At 44.0% G+C, this 18,035-nt stretch overlaps 1 protein-coding gene across 4 annotated transcripts in view; it reads left to right on the forward strand.

The window, feature by feature from the left end:
* The first annotated feature begins 442 nt into the window (after positions 1-442).
* Positions 443-18,035, forward strand: part of Znf608 (zinc finger protein 608) — a 110,609-nt gene continuing 93,016 nt past the window's right edge. For 2 of the 4 annotated variants that reach the window (XM_057788700.1, XM_057788702.1), the window contains exons 1-2: positions 443-687; positions 4,123-5,217. In XM_057788700.1, coding sequence (XP_057644683.1) covers positions 4,306-5,217 — 912 coding nt within the window. In that variant the 5' untranslated portion in view covers positions 443-687; positions 4,123-4,305. Of the gene's footprint in view, positions 688-2,828; positions 3,136-4,122; positions 5,218-18,035 lie in introns of those variants that run through there. The other 2 variants (XM_057788701.1, XM_057788703.1) reach the window with 2 other exon arrangements.

Genomic DNA, 18,035 nt, shown 5'->3' on the forward strand with positions numbered 1-18,035 from the left:
CAAGATAACACAATCAAACTTGCATTTACCGACATCCTCTCTTCGTAGCCTGCTTGAGATGTGTTTTAATAAATAAGTGTTTTATGTGAATGATGTAGTAATTGAAACAGGCGCCCCATTTTCCCCCTCCCTTCGTCCTGCGGGAGGTTCCGCAACCCCAATCTGCTTGGAAAATAAAACGCTTTGTCTCCACCGCCACCCCCCATCGCACCCCCACCCGCGCTCAGTGTGTGTTTTATACGTGTGTATATCTCAACCCCCTACAGTAGCCAAGAGAAAGCAGCTAGCCAATGGGAGAGCCTAGTTTCATAAAAGCTGCTCTCTGATTGGCCCGATACGAAAGGGCATTGGGAACAAAGAAAAGTCCCTTTCAGGTATACAGGCTGAGAGCTCCTTTGGCTCCACTCCCCCTGTGCGTGTGTTGTGTTTCAGTTCTGATTCCACTCTTCCAGAACAAGCTTGGTGTGTGTGTGTGCACCGGGGGGATTTCTGTGTTCTGGATTTTGCTTTATTTTGTTGTTTTTTATTTTTTTTTATAAAAAATACACGGGACGGTCTGTGACATTTGCTGGTTCATCTTTAATAATAAAAAAATTGAAGAAATTATAATTTCCAAAATAAAGCGGCTGCCACCAAACACACTCAATGCAGTTAGAAGGAAAAGGTCAACTCGCTCCCATACAGACCGTAAGTACGGTTGCGTGGTGTGTCGCTCTATAGCACTTTAGTGGGGTGTTCATGCAGGGGAATGTGCGAGTTTTATGCATTGAAATGAGGAACTAGTTACAGGGTTTGGCTTTGCATTTATAACAACCCAAGAAGGGTGAATTTTATCCAGTGGAGGGTGAAGCATTTGTAACTTCTTTAGACAAATTAAGCTTGACTGGGCACTTGGGCTAACTTAGAGTAAATTACCTTTTTGGGCTCTAACCCAAAGGAAACTAAGAGTGATTCAGTTACACACCCTGGTCCGCCGTGTGAGTTCTCTTGCGCACCTTCCCCCTCCTCCCTTTTTCTACCGGAGCTGAGCAGACCCCCGCCCAGACCGAGGCAGGCAAATGGGAACCCGGGTAGAACAAGCCGATTTCTCTCCTGTCACATCCTCCTGCTCAGTAATTTAATAGTAAACTAGGGAATATTCATCCATTACATGTAATGGCTATAACTACCATTTTCCATCTTCTTTAAAAAAAAAAAGCAGGAAGAAAAAACACCATTAAGAGAAAGAGGGGGGGAGCCCCACCCAACCCAAACAAACCCACAAATAGTAACAATGGTGTGTTTATTACAAGGCTGGGTTTGGGAGCTAGCAAAATGTTTTTCTTTGTTTAATACATGAAGTGGGGAGGGGGGGTCACAAAAATCGCAGGAACTCCGAGGTATCCTGCCCCCTCCCCCAGGCGTCCGCCCCCTGACCCCTTAGGGAAAGCAGACAAATTGGAGATCAGTTGAGGATAGGTTTATAAGGTGTTCCTTTAAAACATCTGCTTTGCTCTTGTGGCCATTACATTTACTTCCGAGATCCTAAATGGCTGAGAAATGTTTCACATTCATAACTTGTAGCTTCGCCCACTGCAGGGCGTGCGGGGGGAGGGGGCTGTGGGGGGGAGGGAGAGACCTTCAGTTTTTTTTTTTTTTTTTTAAAGACCAGATCAGTATTTTCTTGATACGCTTGTCACCATTTTTGTTCTCACGACAACCAATTGAGCCCTTGATCCTCACGTGATGTGAAAGGCTTGCACTGTAACAGAATCGCTTCTTTTAGATGGTTGGTGTTGCTAACGCGCCCATCCCCCTCTTCCAGCCCCGACATTTCCAGCAAAGCGACTCTCCGGCTTCCAATCCATCAACAATTCATTACTGCTTTTAGCTTCCAAACGCCAGCTAATTAAAAATACTAAGCCAAGCTCTGAGGCCATCTGACTAAACACAGGAGGGGGTGGGCGAGAGGTGGAGAGAGGAGGGAAAAATAGAGACGCGCTGTTTGCTGCGTGTAGAGAGGGGAAAAATTGTCCTGGAAAAAGGTCGACTTAAAAAAAAAATCTTTTTGACTCTAATTATCGAATTACCACATGACAGATCGGCTTGCGCGGCGGAGGATTTTAACCCCTCCTCGGGGACTATTCTGAGAACTCGGTTCTTTTTTTCTCAAAAACAACATAAAACAGGAAAACATCGCATCCTTCAGGTTTCCAAGACAGCCCCTTTCAGACGCCGTTATTTTCCCCCGCTCCACCGCCCCCCGCCCCGGGCGAAAGCTGCTCTAACTGGTTTATCAGCTCCCTGCGTCGTCTGCTCCCTCCTCCTCCACACCTTTCTTTTCTCCACCAGCCCAGCTCCTCATCCCTCCCTTTCTTCCTCCTTCTCCTTCCTCCTCCTCCCCCACCCTCATCCTTTCACCCCCTGCGTAAGTTAGTTGGAGAAATCAAATGTCAGGACGAGCGGAAAAAATGCCACTTCCCGACTAACAGGCGGAATCCAGCCCAGATTTTCAGTCCTTTCTTCTTATTCTTTCTTCCCTTTCACTAATTTATCCCGATGTTAGCACATTCTGTCTCGTTACTAGAGGACGCCTGTAGGTTTGCTACATGAGATCATTACTTACTGATCACGGTGACTCTGAAGTCTGCAACTGAAGGCGGAATCCGAAGTTCGGAAAAGTTTTTTCTCTAATCTCTCTCTCTCTCTCTCTCTCTCTCTCTCTCTCTCTCTCTCTCTCTCTCTCTCTCTCTCTCTCTCTCTCTCTCTCTTTCTCTCTCTCTCTCCCTCCCTTCTTCCTTCCCTCCCTTCCCTCCCCTCCCCCCTCTCTCAACACCCTATTATTCTGAATGCTTGTTAAGAGGAAAAACACCCTTCGGTGCTTGGGTTGTGAATGGGAAGCCTCTCCCAGCTGCACAGTGACACATTTTTTTTTTAAAGGAGAAAAGGACTCCAGACCTTTTTGCCAAAAGGGGGATGGGGAAGTGGAATAATGTTACTGAGTGATTATTTTTGCTGAGGTGTATTACTTGGTTTTTTTCCTTTTTGATCATTTGGTGTTTAAGTAAAATGAGGCACAGGCTTGTGTGCCGAGTGGCGTGAGAAATATCTTTTGATTTTCGGGCCTAATTTTAAAAAATGGTAAAGGATTAAAAGGTAAGCATTTTGTGTGTGTGTATGTGTGTGTATATGTGTATTTATTTATTTTCTTGACAACTGTTAAAAGGGGGCTGATCCCTTTAAAAACTGTTTTAACTGCTCTTTGTCAAACACACAGTCATTTGTGGTCACCGAGGCCACCGTGGTGCAGATCACCTAAAGTGTACGTCTTAATCAGTTTCCCTATAGTCAGTAGCACCATATTTAACAGACTGAGCAGGTCTGTGACCCAGGGTTATGGCAAAATTGTTTAGATGAATTTCCCTTTTTTCTAAAAAGGCAGATATTTAACCTTTCTGCTCACACTGTCTTTTTACTGAGAGAAATACTCTTAGAGAGGTCTGTATATTTTTCAGAAAGAATTGCTTGACTGGGGGTGGGGGAGAAGGGGTGGTATCTATGTGTGTGTGAGGGGGACTACTGTTGCCCCCCCGTTTCTTATGGGGAACAAAACTACATTACACAGGCAATTTTAAGTAGTATTAAAATTAGAAAAAAAAATTAGTGACATCATTTTGAACATGGGTCCCAGAGAACTTTCAGGGCCTGGTTATTTACCCTGCAAGAGCCAAGATATGTTTAGGGATGTTTAACAACGTGTTTTACTTGTCTGAATGTCCGTGATCTTTTCCTCGGGTTGAAATAGCCCATGTGCCAGGCAAAAATGTTCAACTTAAAAAAAAAAAAAGCCACAAAAATCTTTCTGGGCTTGAATCAGATCCTTGGAGATATTTTAATGCTTTTAAAGAACTGGCTATCTCCCTGTTGTTTAGAGGTGTTTTCAGCTTCTGTAAGATGCTTATTGTCAGGGGTGCTGTTCAAGTCTGCCTGTTTGCCTTTAAACCTGGTATTGGACTGTGGAGACAATAATGAGCCCCTTACTCTCTATTCTTCCTTATACCCCTTACCGACTCCCTGGTATGAATCGTTTTCTATGCCGGTAACATCCAGACAAGAAATATTCGACTTTTTCCCCCTCCACAGGAGATGGTGGACCTGGAGTGAGGGTGTGAGATCCCTGGACACATTCTTGGGGCAGAAAAAAGCAGAAGATTGGAAGGATTTTTTTTTTTTCTTTAAGAGAAAGCCCAGCGGAGCTAAACGAATGTCCCCTCATCTCCCAAGGAAAGTTCATCGGATTTTTAATCTAGAGAACTCATCTTCAGGATGTCCGTGAACGTTTCCACTGCAGGAAAAGGTGTGGATCCAAATACAGTTGATACTTATGACAGTGGCGATGATTGGGAAATCGGGGTTGGAAATTTAATCATTGATTTGGACGCCGATTTGGAGAAGGACAGACAGAAATTTGAGATGAATAATCCCACCAACTGCACTACCAACAGCAACACTAAGGACTGTGGAGGTCCGGCCTCCAATGGGACCGGTGCTACCTCAGCCTTAGCTGATGGCCTAAAATTTGCTTCTGTTCAGCCCTCCGCTCCCCAGGGGAATTCACACAAAGAGACCAGCAAATCAAAAGTGAAAAGGGCTAAAACTTCTAAGGATGCTAATAAATCTCTGCCTTCTGCTGCCTTGTATGGAATTCCCGAGATCAGCAGCACTGGCAAGAGGCAGGAAGTCCAAGGGCGCCCTGGAGAGGCTACTGGCATGAATTCAGCGCTGGGTCAAAGTGTGAGCGGCGGCGGCGGCGGCGGCGGCAACCCAAATAACAACGGTACCAGCACCGGGACCTCGTCTGCCACCACGGGGGCAAGCTCCTGTGGGAAAAGCAAGGAAGAGAAGCCAGGGAAAAACCACAGCAGCCGAGGCGCCAAACGGGATAAGGATGCTGCGAGATCCCGGAAAGACAAGCACGACCTGCTGCAGGTCCACCAGAATGGCAGCGGAGGCCCGGCCCCCTCCGGTGGTCACCTCTATGGCTTCGGGGCCAAGAGCAATGGAAGTGGTGCGAGCCCCTTCCACTGCGGGGGCGCTGGGAGTGGCAGCGTTGCGGCTGCAGGGGAAGTTAGCAAAAGTGCTCCGGATTCGGCGCTCATGGGAAACTCTATGTTGGTCAAAAAGGAAGAGGAGGAGGAGGAGAACCACAGGCGAATCAAGAAACTGAAAACCGAGAAGGTAGGATAAGGTCGCCTTCTTGTGTGTCCCACTCGGTGTGCATCTGTTTGGGGATGTGGGATGTGCCTCCGGGTGCCTTACACTTCCTAGTGCTTTCGGGTTCTTTGTGATTTCTATGCCGGTCATCCTTTATGGGTGTTATCCTGAGTGCAGTGTTTGGCTCTTGCTTCTGCTGCTGCTGCTTGTGCTGCTTGTGGTGCCAGGTTTGAAAGGTCATGGGGTGGGAGGTCCCGAGTGTCCTAAGTGCCTTTTGCCTTGTAAGGGCTCCTGGCCAGCCAGCAAATTGTCCGCGTGCTTTGAATAGAAAACCTGCTGCAGCACTAGCTTGACTTTCGTCCTGGTTTCTTCCCTCAGGAGATTGGCGTCTGTGTTATTGTTAACAATGTGTCCTTAGGAACAGGGTTCCAGTTCCCTCTGTGGGAAGGAGTGTGAAGGGTTATTTGCACTCCCTGTTCTGTTACTTTCCCCAAAAAGAGTTCTGCCAAAGGATGTACTCCAGTCTTGCAATGTTGGTCACTGATTTCGTAACTCTACAGCCAAAGTGTGATGGTTTTGGTGACTGTGAGGACTCTCCTTTGATTCTCTCACCTGTCTGCAGCTAGAGCTGTAAGAATGCTCTCACTTGGGTATTTAGCTGGCCTGGGCAGTCGGAAGCTCAGTTAAGTAAGAATTGGAAAGCACACTTGGCTCGTGCTCCTGAAATGTGACGCTCTAACCGAAGGGGGCATGGTGGCAACAGCGAAGGGGAATACTGGAAATGCGTGCAACACTTAACAGTGCTTGACTTAGGCCACTTGGACCCTTGCACCCCTCTTGGTCATTGTCTTAAAGTCTGTGGTTAGACACTGTACTGGAAAAATTGCCCCCAGTGTTACCTTGCTTAGGCATGGAGGCCTGGGTCTTGTTGGTCTGGGATGCAGTTGCTTTGGGATAATGTTTGGCAACTGATGGGCTTGTATCTATCAGGAACATTGGCTGGGAGGTGAGAGATGTGTTTCTATGAAATTAGTGTTTAGATTCATTCCACAAGTTGTAGCATGCAGATGTAGTATTTTTATTGTAGCAATGTGATATCTAAATATGCTTATTATACGATGTAATTTCCCCCTTTCGGTCTTGATCAGAATTGTAAGTGATGCTGAGAAATCTCCTGGGAATTATTTCTGCATGAAATGATTCACAGTTCTCTGGTCCTTTATATTTTCGACTTTATGCTCAAGTTTTAAATTAGAACATAGGACTAAAGCTCTGATTTAGGCTCTGATGGAGGTAAAGAAAGGTGTGGACAACAATCTCAAACATGCAAAAGGTCACTGCTTACATTTTGAATCCAAATCCTCTTAGATAGCCTTTTACATTGGTGAATTTAAATGAACTTAAAAAATATACTCAGGTTTTGCTTCTTAGTTTAAATGTGTGGTTTCACATAATTTCTACCAAAAGACGTTTTGAAATCTTCTTATTACTTAGTACAGTGGGGCATTTACTTTTGTTGCCAATAGTCTTCAAATTGCAGCTCTAATCTGCTTTAACTATCTGGTTGAATTGCCCTAATCCAGTGCTCACAATGCTGTGGTTAAGGAGTCAGAGCTGTTTGATTGGATCCCATGGCTGCTGGGAATGTGGGAGGTTCTGCCCTTTTGCATTCCCCTTAGCCTTTTAATCTTCCAGCCAAATGTTCACATTCAACAATTTTGTTTAGCTGGCGATCGGAACATTTTAGGCTCTCAAAGGCTGCTGTCATGGCAACTGAGATTAGTGCGTGGTGTCGGTTCTCCAGTTTTTGTGTTCCTTTCGCTTCCCAGTCACAGAAGGAAGTGGGTGAGAAGTAGAAAGGCTAAATTATTCACACACATGCAACGCATCTTCAGGCAGAGCAGTATAAATGGAATTGTATGAATTCCATAAACGAGGAGCAAACAAGTCATGGTGGGTGCCCAGGTGGGGGAGGGAGGAGAGAGAACACTGGCCCGCAGAGGGGAAGCTGTGCACCAACCTCAGCCACAAGACCTGGCCCAGACATTCCCTTAGGATGGTTTCCAGGGTGCTGGAACCCACAGTATTGGCCATTCTTGTCAAGCTGAGGTGTTGTTGGCTTGAGATCTCAAACATTATTCCTTAAGCCCTGTCCTCCCCAACCCCCAAAAGACTTAGTAACACATCCATTCTTGGCTCCCAGAGATGGCATCAGTACCACGCAGGGAAGCAAACCTAATTCCATTAACTACTGGTTATTTCAAATTAGCCTTTGCTTTAGAAAACACTTTTAAAGATGCCAATTTAGGAAGCAAAAGCTTAGTAGGCCCCTTTGACTTGAAAAAAATATTTCATATCTGAAGTTTGTTTTTTTTTTAAAAATTCTATATGTTAGTTTAACATTGCTTGAAGAACAAGTGCCTCCCGAGTAAAAATGATTAACCTGCAGCACTTACATGTGGCTCTTATGTGTATAGGGGAACACATTAAAATTCTGTGGGCAATGTGTGTGTTGTTAGTATGCTTTTTTCCTGGTTAGAAGGTTAGACAAGATTTGTGAGTCTTGCTGTCCCTGGGTAACTTTCCCAGCATGCCGACATGTCTATTTTTGGTCTGTTTATTCTGTCTTTTTACTACACAGAGTCATGTAAAACATGATAAATTGAACCTTATGAAACCTAATTAAATCAATGAGCGTTCTGGCTCCTTTATGTGGAAACCACAAGTATGTTGTAAAAGTCGCCACTCCCTTAATACGTGAAAAAAAAATCAAAACACGCCATAATTCCAAGATGTTTGAGCTATATTTCTATAACCCATTTTGTGGTTGAGCCATCAGTGACATGTCTGAGTAAGGAGATTTGATGGGTTGGCTTTTGGTTGTTAAAACCTGCCTCTCCACCTGCCTCCGCCTTCCTTGCAAAGCAAAGCATAATGGTCCTTCATTGAAGCTGTTTCCCAATCTCCCTTCATCGTCTTACAGTTTAGACTTACCAGAGAAGGAGCCATTGGGCTGGATTAAGCAGTAACGCTGAGTACAGTTAAATTCTGTGGGGTTATTCAGTCACTAGGATATTAGGAAACACACAGGAAAAAAAGTCCTAAAAACAGCTGATACTTAAACAGAAATAAATGAAAGGCAGAGGTCATATTTATAGTTGTGTCTTAGGGGTCTGTGCAGTGCGTGTTGCAAGGAGAGTTATTTCTGTAATATCATAAACTCTTTTCATTTCTGTGGGCCTTGTCTTTCTAAAGACGGTATCTATAAATGGACCTGTCTGTAAGAGGACATCATTCATTTTGTTTTATTCTCCTGTAGAAGCCTTTTTACACTTCACTAGGGAATCCTGACACATTCTCTAAGTGAGTGTGAGCAGTTTAAGAACATATTTTGATTAATGGCTTTTGTGGATATGTCCCTCCCCACACACACCCTCCATAATATAGTATGTCCTGTGAATTAGGGAGTGCATTTGATCTAAGGCAGAATGAAAGGGCAGGAAGGTCACTTGCTCTAATGAAACCACTGAGTCCATTGTAGTTGGACGGTGCACAGTTTGCAAAGTCACATGTGGATTTAGCTAAAGGTGGCTTCCTGTCAGCGTTGCCTTCTCCTCCTTTTCCAGGAGACATCCTGGAGGGTGAGTGGGTTAGGGGTGGCTGGGGGAAGCTGTTCAGCTGTATCTGTGAGAACACATGGATCTTGGAGTATTTGTGTGACCAGGTCCATCAGTGCATTCTGAGGTTAGCATTTGAAATCTGTTAGGTTTGCTGAAGGAAGAAAGCAGGAAACGTATGCACAATCGTTCCAGACTGAGTTTAAGAGGGTACCCCTCAGCTACTTTAAAATAGCCTGCAATGCAAAGTGGGGGGGGGAGGCAGGTGGAGGGGCTGGATGTTCAAATGTCCTAGGGTTAAGAATATGTTCTTCAAATGAAATTGTTTGGATGCAAGATGGTTTTAATTAGAGTATTATAAAGATTTAGTTTTTCCTAAGCAGCGTTTTATAGTTAGTAAACGAAATGAATGCCGAAAGTGCTAAGCAGGAATCTCCCTAGCCAGAGAGGTGTTCAATAACCAGACTCAAACAACACGGAAAGTACCATCTGGTCTTCGTTTCCAGCATGAAACACAGGGATTCAATGAATGGCTGAGATTTGCCCCAATTCTGACAATGTCTGTGGTTTTTTTTTTTGTTGTTTTGTTTTAATTTTAGAAAGTTCACCTGGTGGTACTTCATAGAAAATTGGAATTGCAGCAATATGAGCTCCAATGTGAAAACACATGTCCCCACATTCTAACCGGTTTCACTTTTGTTTGGAGGGTTTCCAGAAGTTCAGCCATTGACCACTGCCTATGGGTTATTCGGTTTCTACAGGCCGTCACAACGAGGGGGGGTCAGTTCTTCAGAGATCTAAATGATTCTGTCCATTTTCCTCCTGGAGGCTACTGAGGGAAAAGGCTCCCCAGGGCTAACCCCGTCATCACTCTTCATTAATCTAATTTTGTGTGATAGTGCTGGGGACCCTTGGTGTTTACTATACATAGGCCATACCCTAAAATCCTTGATAAGCAACAACATCCCTTAAGAATAACTTGCCAGCCCTTGACTATTAGTCGCCAGAATTCTTGGTTCTGGGCTTAGTGGGAACCCTGGGTAAAACATTATCTGGCCTTTGTTTGAGGTCTTTTATTGAAGCTAATGACTGAGTTTGTGCCTTCCTGAGATAAATGACATTATCTCTGAGTGGGCTGACAGGAAACAGACATGTTAATGGTGAAGCTGCAGGGGAGTATCTGCTTGGGTTCTGACAAAGGAGTGGAGAAGGGACCCCTGGTTGTGGTCATTAGCACATAATGCATTCTTGCTCAATCTAAGAGGCCCTTGATAATTGGAAAGCTATTTTAGCCACAAGCACTTAAATCATAAATTTACTACTGTTAGTTGCTTTGCATTTTCCAAGAGTAGCAAAGTAAAGTGTTTTTGTTAAGAACTATCTGTTCTGCTCTTGGAAGGTGCCAGCAGCCGGACTCTTGGTAATGAGTGACATTTGGGAGAACTGCAGGTTGAACCATTTGTTTTTAAAATCAGGTGGGCACCTTCTTTGTCTTTCAGCATTGCTCTGCCTTCCTTCTGCATTCACAGGTGGAAAAAACGTAAAGGCAGCTCCAAAGATTTAGGGAAGTGAGTTTTGTATTTGAAGATGTCTCGTGGGAGGGAGGGTGGGATAAAAATCTCTTTTTTATAAGCTGGGAAAGAGATTTTGCTCAGTGATTTGAGTGTGATGAAACCTGCCTTTTGAAGTGTATGTTTAAAAAAAGTCATGGGTATAATTGAGTTTCAATGCAATTTAAACTCTGTTGCTTGAACGAAGATAATTGTCACGTTGAACACACTCTCGAGGTGCAGAAGAGGTGGAGGGATCATACTCTTGTATTCTTTAATATTTAAGCATTGGGAAGTTTGTCATAGTAATTACTGTAGCACAACATGGTTTTGATCGCCAGCGTTCTACTTGCCAGCGATGTGAATTGAACATCAAGGGTTTTGCTTGAATACCAAACAGTTTATTTCTAAGTTACCTGGATAGCATTCTCCTGTCATGTAGAAGCCAGAACTAAGGAAACATTGGATTGCCCTTGGCAGCAACATCACAGTGAAGTATCGCTTCTTTATTAAGATTGTTACCAGCAAATAATACATGTTTGATGCCTGGGCCATTGAATATGGAAGGACCAGGAAACAGGTGAAACCTTCGCTTCAGTAATGATTTAGGTGGTCACCAAGTAAGTGATGTAAAGATCGTATTAGAGCCCTGTAAGGGATCTGTCATAGAGATCTGTGAGTCGAAATGATGTAATTGCATATGTAGATCTTGGTTTGGTAGTTTTAGGTTTGATGAACTTTATTCTCAAACCAAAAGCAAACAAAAAAAAAAAAAAAAACAACCCAAAAGTTTTGAGAAGGCTCAAGGGGTAAAGCCACAAAGCCGAATGACCTGAGTTTTATTCCTTGGGATTGCTCCTCTGACCCTCTTTATGTGCCTTGTGGCAGGGGCACACCCCCACACCTGAGGGCAGATGCACCCATAAGCAAGCAAACAAATACATAAAATGTAATTTTAACGAAGTATCATTAATTTTACACTCTTCTCCAGAGAAAGGAGGCCCCTTCCTCTGTTCCAGTTCTGTCTCTTCCAATGAAATTTCTCTTAGGGCCTACTTGCTTCCTGTTACAAGTGCTTCCTAATTCAAGCCAAAGGTTTTAGCAACTGGCACAAAGCCATTGCAACTGAATGAAAAGTTGTCCAACCACCCTTAGCTGGTTGATCAGCAGCTGGGCTATTTGTAAGGTCATTTTGAGAGCTGCAGGGGAAATCAAGATCTTGAGACTGGCACTTGCTTCTGACAACTGAGTGCTACATGCCTGCTAAATTTTGCTTAGAAACACCTTTGGGAATGCAGTCGAAGAGTATGGGTTTTGCTTGAAGAACTGAAGTGATCACAAAGCAAATACATGTGCTTGGTAGGCCAGGGTGCCTTAAAACTATAAGAATCTTCATCTGATATTTACCACCAGGGAAGTTACATGAAAATTTAAAGTCTACCATGTAGCTGTAACAAGGACCGTTAGGGTGTTCTGTTAAGACACGTGGGTTTAAAGTGGTGAACAGACATCACTGCGAACTTTTTTGAACTTTTTCAAAGCCACTCCCTCTTCTTTCCCATCACCCCTACACAGCCGTGATTCTTATTCACTGGGACTCTCATTTTCCTAGGTTTCTTCCTCCTGAGACTCTTCATTGTCAGCCAGCACCTTAAGAAAAATGTACAGCGGGGGAGGGGCATTTAGACATATCCAAATAATGCCCTTATGACTGTAGGCGTCATGGTTTAAGAGTAAATAAAAATATATTGGTTGTGTTTTGTGCTGTTCATAATGATCTTAGAAAGTCCGTATTTAGGGTTGAGAATGGGTTCATTATGTTAACCAGAGAGCAGATGGCATGGTGCCACAGACGGATAATTTTACTTAAAGGGACTTTGAAGGTTTTGATGTGTTTTCTTTTCCTCTTATTTCCCTGATGGCTTCTTTTTTATTGAAGGGTAACTTAAGGAGACCTGGTAGCAATTTTACTGCCTTCCCCTGACAGTTTGAAATAATAGCTTAGTCTCTGGTTGCGTTGATCTTGTACCAGTGAGCTTGGTTCTGGTTTTTGTCGTGTGTGTGTGTGTGTGTGTGTGTGTGAAGTGTTTGCACTATGTTTTAGGAAATGGACTCTTTTATATGCTTCACTTAGCATCGACGACCAAGTTCCAGTTGGTCACACTTTCATAAGTCCTGGAAGTTACTGTTCGCCCTTTTGATGAAAGAAAACCCCTGGTTCGGTAGGAAAGCTTGCCTCTCCCTCTGGCTGGCTACCTTCCTTACACCTCTGTATCTTTCACATTAGGCACTGGAGGTTCAAAGGTCAGGTCCAAGTCACTCCTTGTGAGCTTGGCCGCCTATGTCGGAGGGCTGCGCTCTGGTGAGGTACCAGCCTCACGGCACTCTTGAATTCTGCTAGCAGAAAATCACTGTTTATGTTCCCGTGTAGATTTGACAGTTTAGTTCATTCTACACTTAAAATCAGAGGGGGATCTGGAGAACATTCCTCTTCCCCTCCTCTTGCCCCCTCCTTTCCTTTTCCAAACTGTTCTCAGCCAGACCAACTTACTTTTGAATTTCCTGTCATCTCCTTCACTGACTTTATGGATAGCTCATATTAAAAACAATAATGTTTGACTTGGAAGGACCAAAGCCTTGGGTTTTTATTCTTCATGGAGGACTGTTTATTTGCATGTGGCTCACCACAGTACATGGATAATGCTATCAAATCTGGGTTTTATTATGGGCTCATGATTAGCAGAGTGGGGCTTGGTTCTGTGTTCACAGGTTCCAATTCTTTTGTGATGGAAATGAAATCAGGACCGAATCTAGGAAGCAAGGGAGAAAAATAGGCAACAACAAAAAGAACCTGACCTTTGACCTAGTTCGAAAGCAAGTGATGATTTAAAAAAAAATTCCAAGTGAGTGAAATAGAGAGTCAATGTGAAGCTGTGTGGAAGTTGGGCAGAACGCTGATGGACGGTGGACACCCGGTCAACTAGGCAGACTGCGTTGTCTGACATCTTGGAAACTGATGGAGAAGCGCTGAGCGTTCCCAGATCTGCCAACTGCTGGAAGGTGCAATCTCAGTTAAGCCCCTCCTGTGTGCGGCTGCCGCCCAAAGGGAGCAACATGATGTCAGAAGCGAGAAGAGTCTCCCTTCACCCCCTGCATCCAGCTCCACTCGGGCAATTGTCTCCATTTACATTCCTTGCCCAAATCCTTCCCCAGCCTTTCCCGTGCTGGCGCAGCAGATGCCAGACACCGAAGTCGAAAGCCAGCAGCTGTTTCCATTACTTCATGGCTCTATGAGCCCTCACAAGCTGCTTCCCCTTTCCTTCCCCTCCCCCACCTGGCAAAGAAAGGCCCTCTCCCTTGGACTTGGGTGTCCACCCGTGTGTGACTGTACAGATCCTTTTATTTATTTATCTATTTATTTATTTATTTTATTTGTATGAGGGGACCAGATACCGACCGGCCTGGTTCCCTTGGGGCGTGGCCTGGGCTCCCGGGGCCGCGCTGCGCGCGCCTGGACTGCAGGGACGAGCCCTCCTTGCAGCCAGGGACCCGTTTATGGCCCTGAGCGCAGTAAATCTGTCAGCTCTTCAGGACGCCATCACCTCTTTCTTCATTTGCTCTAACTTCTCGGCTGACAACGTTCCCCTGAGGCGGAATTCTAATCTGCTTCCAATTAGTTGTAAAATGTGACTGAAATTTCCACATTATGACTGCTGTTTTACTTACACGCACACATCTAGAAACAAATTAATGCCCTTCAATATTTATTTATTTATTTATTTATTTATTTATTTATTTATTTATTTATTTATTTATTGAGCCCTTGGATTTACTCAAAGAGGAAGAGTTCCCGACTATTAGGAACCACTTCCAGGGATCATAGCTCCCCCTTCTCTGCTCTCCTATGCGGAACAGGAGAAGCCCTTTGGCTAGGGTTTCTCCCCCTGCAGCCATCTTTCAAGATTTCCCAGAATGTATTGCATATGTGTACGTTTTGCAAAAAACATTTTGTACGTTTTCTAAAATAAACAAAACAGGATATCTGGCTAAGGAGGGGCCCCTGTGGAGTGTTTTAATAGAACACAGATACAAATTTACTTCTAAATATAGCACAGCTATATTTGACCCAGATACAGTTACATGTTACATTTTAATATTCTTTCATTTTATGGCCAAAAGCTGTAACCCCAGGTAAAGGAATTGGGTCATCACTTGGTTTGATAATTGGGATTGCATTAATGATGTCATTGTAGACACTAACAAGTACCCAAAATTGTGTCCGAGTCCTTGGAGCACAACCTCTTGGGGCTGTTGGTGCCCTTGTGTTGCCATCCATGGAGTCTCATGACTTAAGCCCCCACCCCCCATGCAGCAGTGCACAAACTATGAGAAGGGGCTGGGCTCTGGGTTTCAGGTTGGTTCTACAGTGGGAGAAATGTTTACACAACAATGTTCATTACTCTGTTGCCTCCATTTCAATGGATTCTCATAAAGTTGTTGATCACCTGATTTGTGTGACTTTTGGAAGTGTTAAGTCTTGGCCAAGAAAGAAACGTTGAGAATGTTATTTCATTGCATCCCTCGGGAACTGCTTTCTCAAATACTGCTCTGGAGTTTTCGCACAGGGGACAGTGGACCTGTGGCTTAGCATTGGCGGAGAGGTGGTACTCTTCACGTTAAAGGATGTAAACAGCAGGATTTACTGGCACATTTTATAGGAGAGTTGGGTCCTCAAGCGTCTTGGCAGATTGATACCAACAGCAGTGATGGGCTTTAAAGAGGTGTGAAGGGTTTTATTGGTGATAACAGTGGTTATGTTGATCATGGTGCTCAATTTCTAAGTAACACTTTCACATGCAAATGGATGTGTCTATTGTCTTTTCAAGGTCATTGCCATATAATCATACAGCCCCGTGTTGAATGATTTTTTTTCACCATCCTTTTTATGTGCTATTTTCAGTCTCTGTAATCAAGAAGGAGGAGTGTTTATTTCTCTGCATTTAAACAGGTCTTATTTTACATTATTTATTATATATGGCATATGAATTACTTAGATGATTTTGCAAAAACTTTTTATGTTTATTATCTATAAAGTATAAATAACTCAAACGATTTCTACTAAAGCCCTTTGTTTAGACTATGTACAAACTCCATAAAAGAAATAGACAAGTCTTTTGTATTGCTTCCCCTTTTAATGTCTGGTAGCAAAAAGAAAAACAGCAGACTGAAATCTCTAAAATTTGAAAACCTGGGCCTCTTAGATTGTGGAGCTCCCCTAGCTTTAAAAGCATTGCATCTCCATTCTGAAGCCTCACAATAGGTATGCCTATGGTATTGGGATTCACTAATTATCCCTTAATGAGGTTGGTCTACCCCAGTCTTTCTCCCTGTCTTGGGAGGAAAAGCACACAGGACAGTTGTATCTCAAGTGGATCTTGCTGTATTTGCAACGGAGCATAACTTCTTTGGAGGCCCCAGGGTGCTTAATTGGGGCCTGGCATTTGTGTTGGGGGTGGGGGTGCTGCTGCACACAGCCACTCTTTGTGCGTTTGGAAGCCCCTGTGCATCTTGGAAGCATTACATGCCTTTGTTGATGGTGCGTAGCTTTCTAAACTCCGAATGAGCTTATTCCCTTTTAACTGTTGGGAGAGCAAAATAATGGACGAACCTAGCAGCAGCCAAGCTGTTAAACAACAACAACAAAAAGGACAAATGAATGGTTTAATTGTAGAGCAAACCATTTGTTTACACACTAAGACTTACTCCTCACTAAGCCCTATGGACCGGTAGGTGACAAAATGTGGCTGTAGCCTAGAGATTGAATGCCAGCGTTGTGTTTTGTGATTACACTCAAGGGTTTCTCCTAGGTGCCTTCTTTGTGTGTAAAGGAAGCAAAAAGAAGAATCATTTCATTATTTGGTAGGAAGACTGCTTGGCCAAGAACATGTCTTAAACTGTCAAGAAATGAGGTAGGATGTGGGAAGGCAGGTGGTTATCACTTCCTTCCCTGGTCAAGACATTAAAACCCTAAGGTTCTTGTAGCTGAGAGAGAAGGACTTGAGGACTCTTGTTAGGTTTTGTTTTCTATTTTGTTAAGGTGGTGGTGGAGAGAGTCAAACTGGGAAGTGTACTAGCTGAGGAGTAGGAAAAGGGTTTGGGCAAGAGGATGGATAGTTGGGGGCCCTTGGTTCCCCAGGTCCTATTCAACACATTCTCCAGAGTTGTTGGGACATTTGCTAGAAATGTTCCCTATTTCACTGGGTAGTAGCATGGCTCTGAATGGAAAGGAACTCTCCAGAAAGGTAATGAAGAGCCTTAGCAACGAAGGATACACAGAACTGTTGTCCAGAAGTCTGAAGCTAGAGTGATTCTCTAGAAAATGACAGATGAACTTTCCAGAATACCAGAAACAATGGCCTTTGTTCCCATAGCAATTGCAGTTCAGCCTTCTAATCTCCTGGATAAAAAGATTTAGGGATGTCTCCAGTAAACTACTGGTTTCTGGCGGTGTCAGTCTAAACACTTCCTCATTCACTACTCACATTTTTCCATCAGCCTCGTGAGCGAAACCCTTTATTTCAAACTGCTTCTGTCTACAAGTGATTCTTTCTGATAACTCCAGATTCAGATATTTTTTTATGGCCTCTGATCTGTCGAACTACAATCAAGGCCACCACACTGGGACATTAAAACCGTTCGTTCACCACTTGATGGGTTCTTTAACATTTTAGTGTAGGGTTGTTTGGGCTGCAATTGTGTCTGTGCACCACATGCAGGCTCAGCGCCCAGAGAGACCAGAAGAGGACGTCGGATGCCTTGGAACGAGCGTTAGAGATGGTTGTGAGAGGCTGCCTTGGTATTGGGTGTGGAAACCAGGTCCTCCAGCTCGGTGCTCTCCAGGGCTGTCCTGGAACTCACTCTGTAGATCAGGCTGGCCTTGAGCTCACAGAGATCAGCCTGTCTCTGCCTCCCAAGTGCTGGGTTTAAAGGCGTGTGCCACCATGCCCAGCCCGCTCAGTTCTTAACCACTGAGACACCTCCGTGGCCCCACTGGATGCATTCTCAATCAACTGAGCTTGCAAGATCCCAGTCTGTTTAATGTCTTGGTTATTTTCTCCCTCAAGTTTTGGCACTACTATTTTCATACTTTTTTATGCCTTTGAAATTGTGCCATTTCCCATCCAAATGGCAGAGCGGTAGCTTGATTTGGGAGCTCTCATCTAGGGACTGGTATGTAACAGTGATGGAGGAAGTGAGGAACAAAGAGGGTCGAACAGATCAGGTCTGGATGGCTTCATTCTCAAACTACTTCTGACCTTTAAATGTGCTCTTATTTATACCTGATGTTTTTCTGGAAATAGATTCTATACTAACGAGGGAAGAGACCCGGTTTCACAGCTGTAAGAATTCTACTTAATTTTTTTAAAACTGCAGACATTTAAATCTGCTCTTCTATCACAGCTATGGTTGTCACCAAGCCGACCAAATGAAAATGTGTTTTTCAATGGAAAGAATTGCTGGACTTGGTGCCTCACAGTTTTAATCCCAGCACTTGAGTTACAGAGGCAGGTGGATCTCTGTAAGTTCTAGGCCAGCCTGGACTACATGGGAGAACCTGTCCAAATATATATTACCAAAAGTGATGACCCTCTTCAAATGTTCACCTAAATTTGAT

Source organism: Chionomys nivalis, chromosome 14, assembly GCF_950005125.1.
Source record: "Chionomys nivalis chromosome 14, mChiNiv1.1, whole genome shotgun sequence".
Lineage (NCBI taxonomy): Eukaryota > Metazoa > Chordata > Mammalia > Rodentia > Cricetidae > Chionomys > Chionomys nivalis.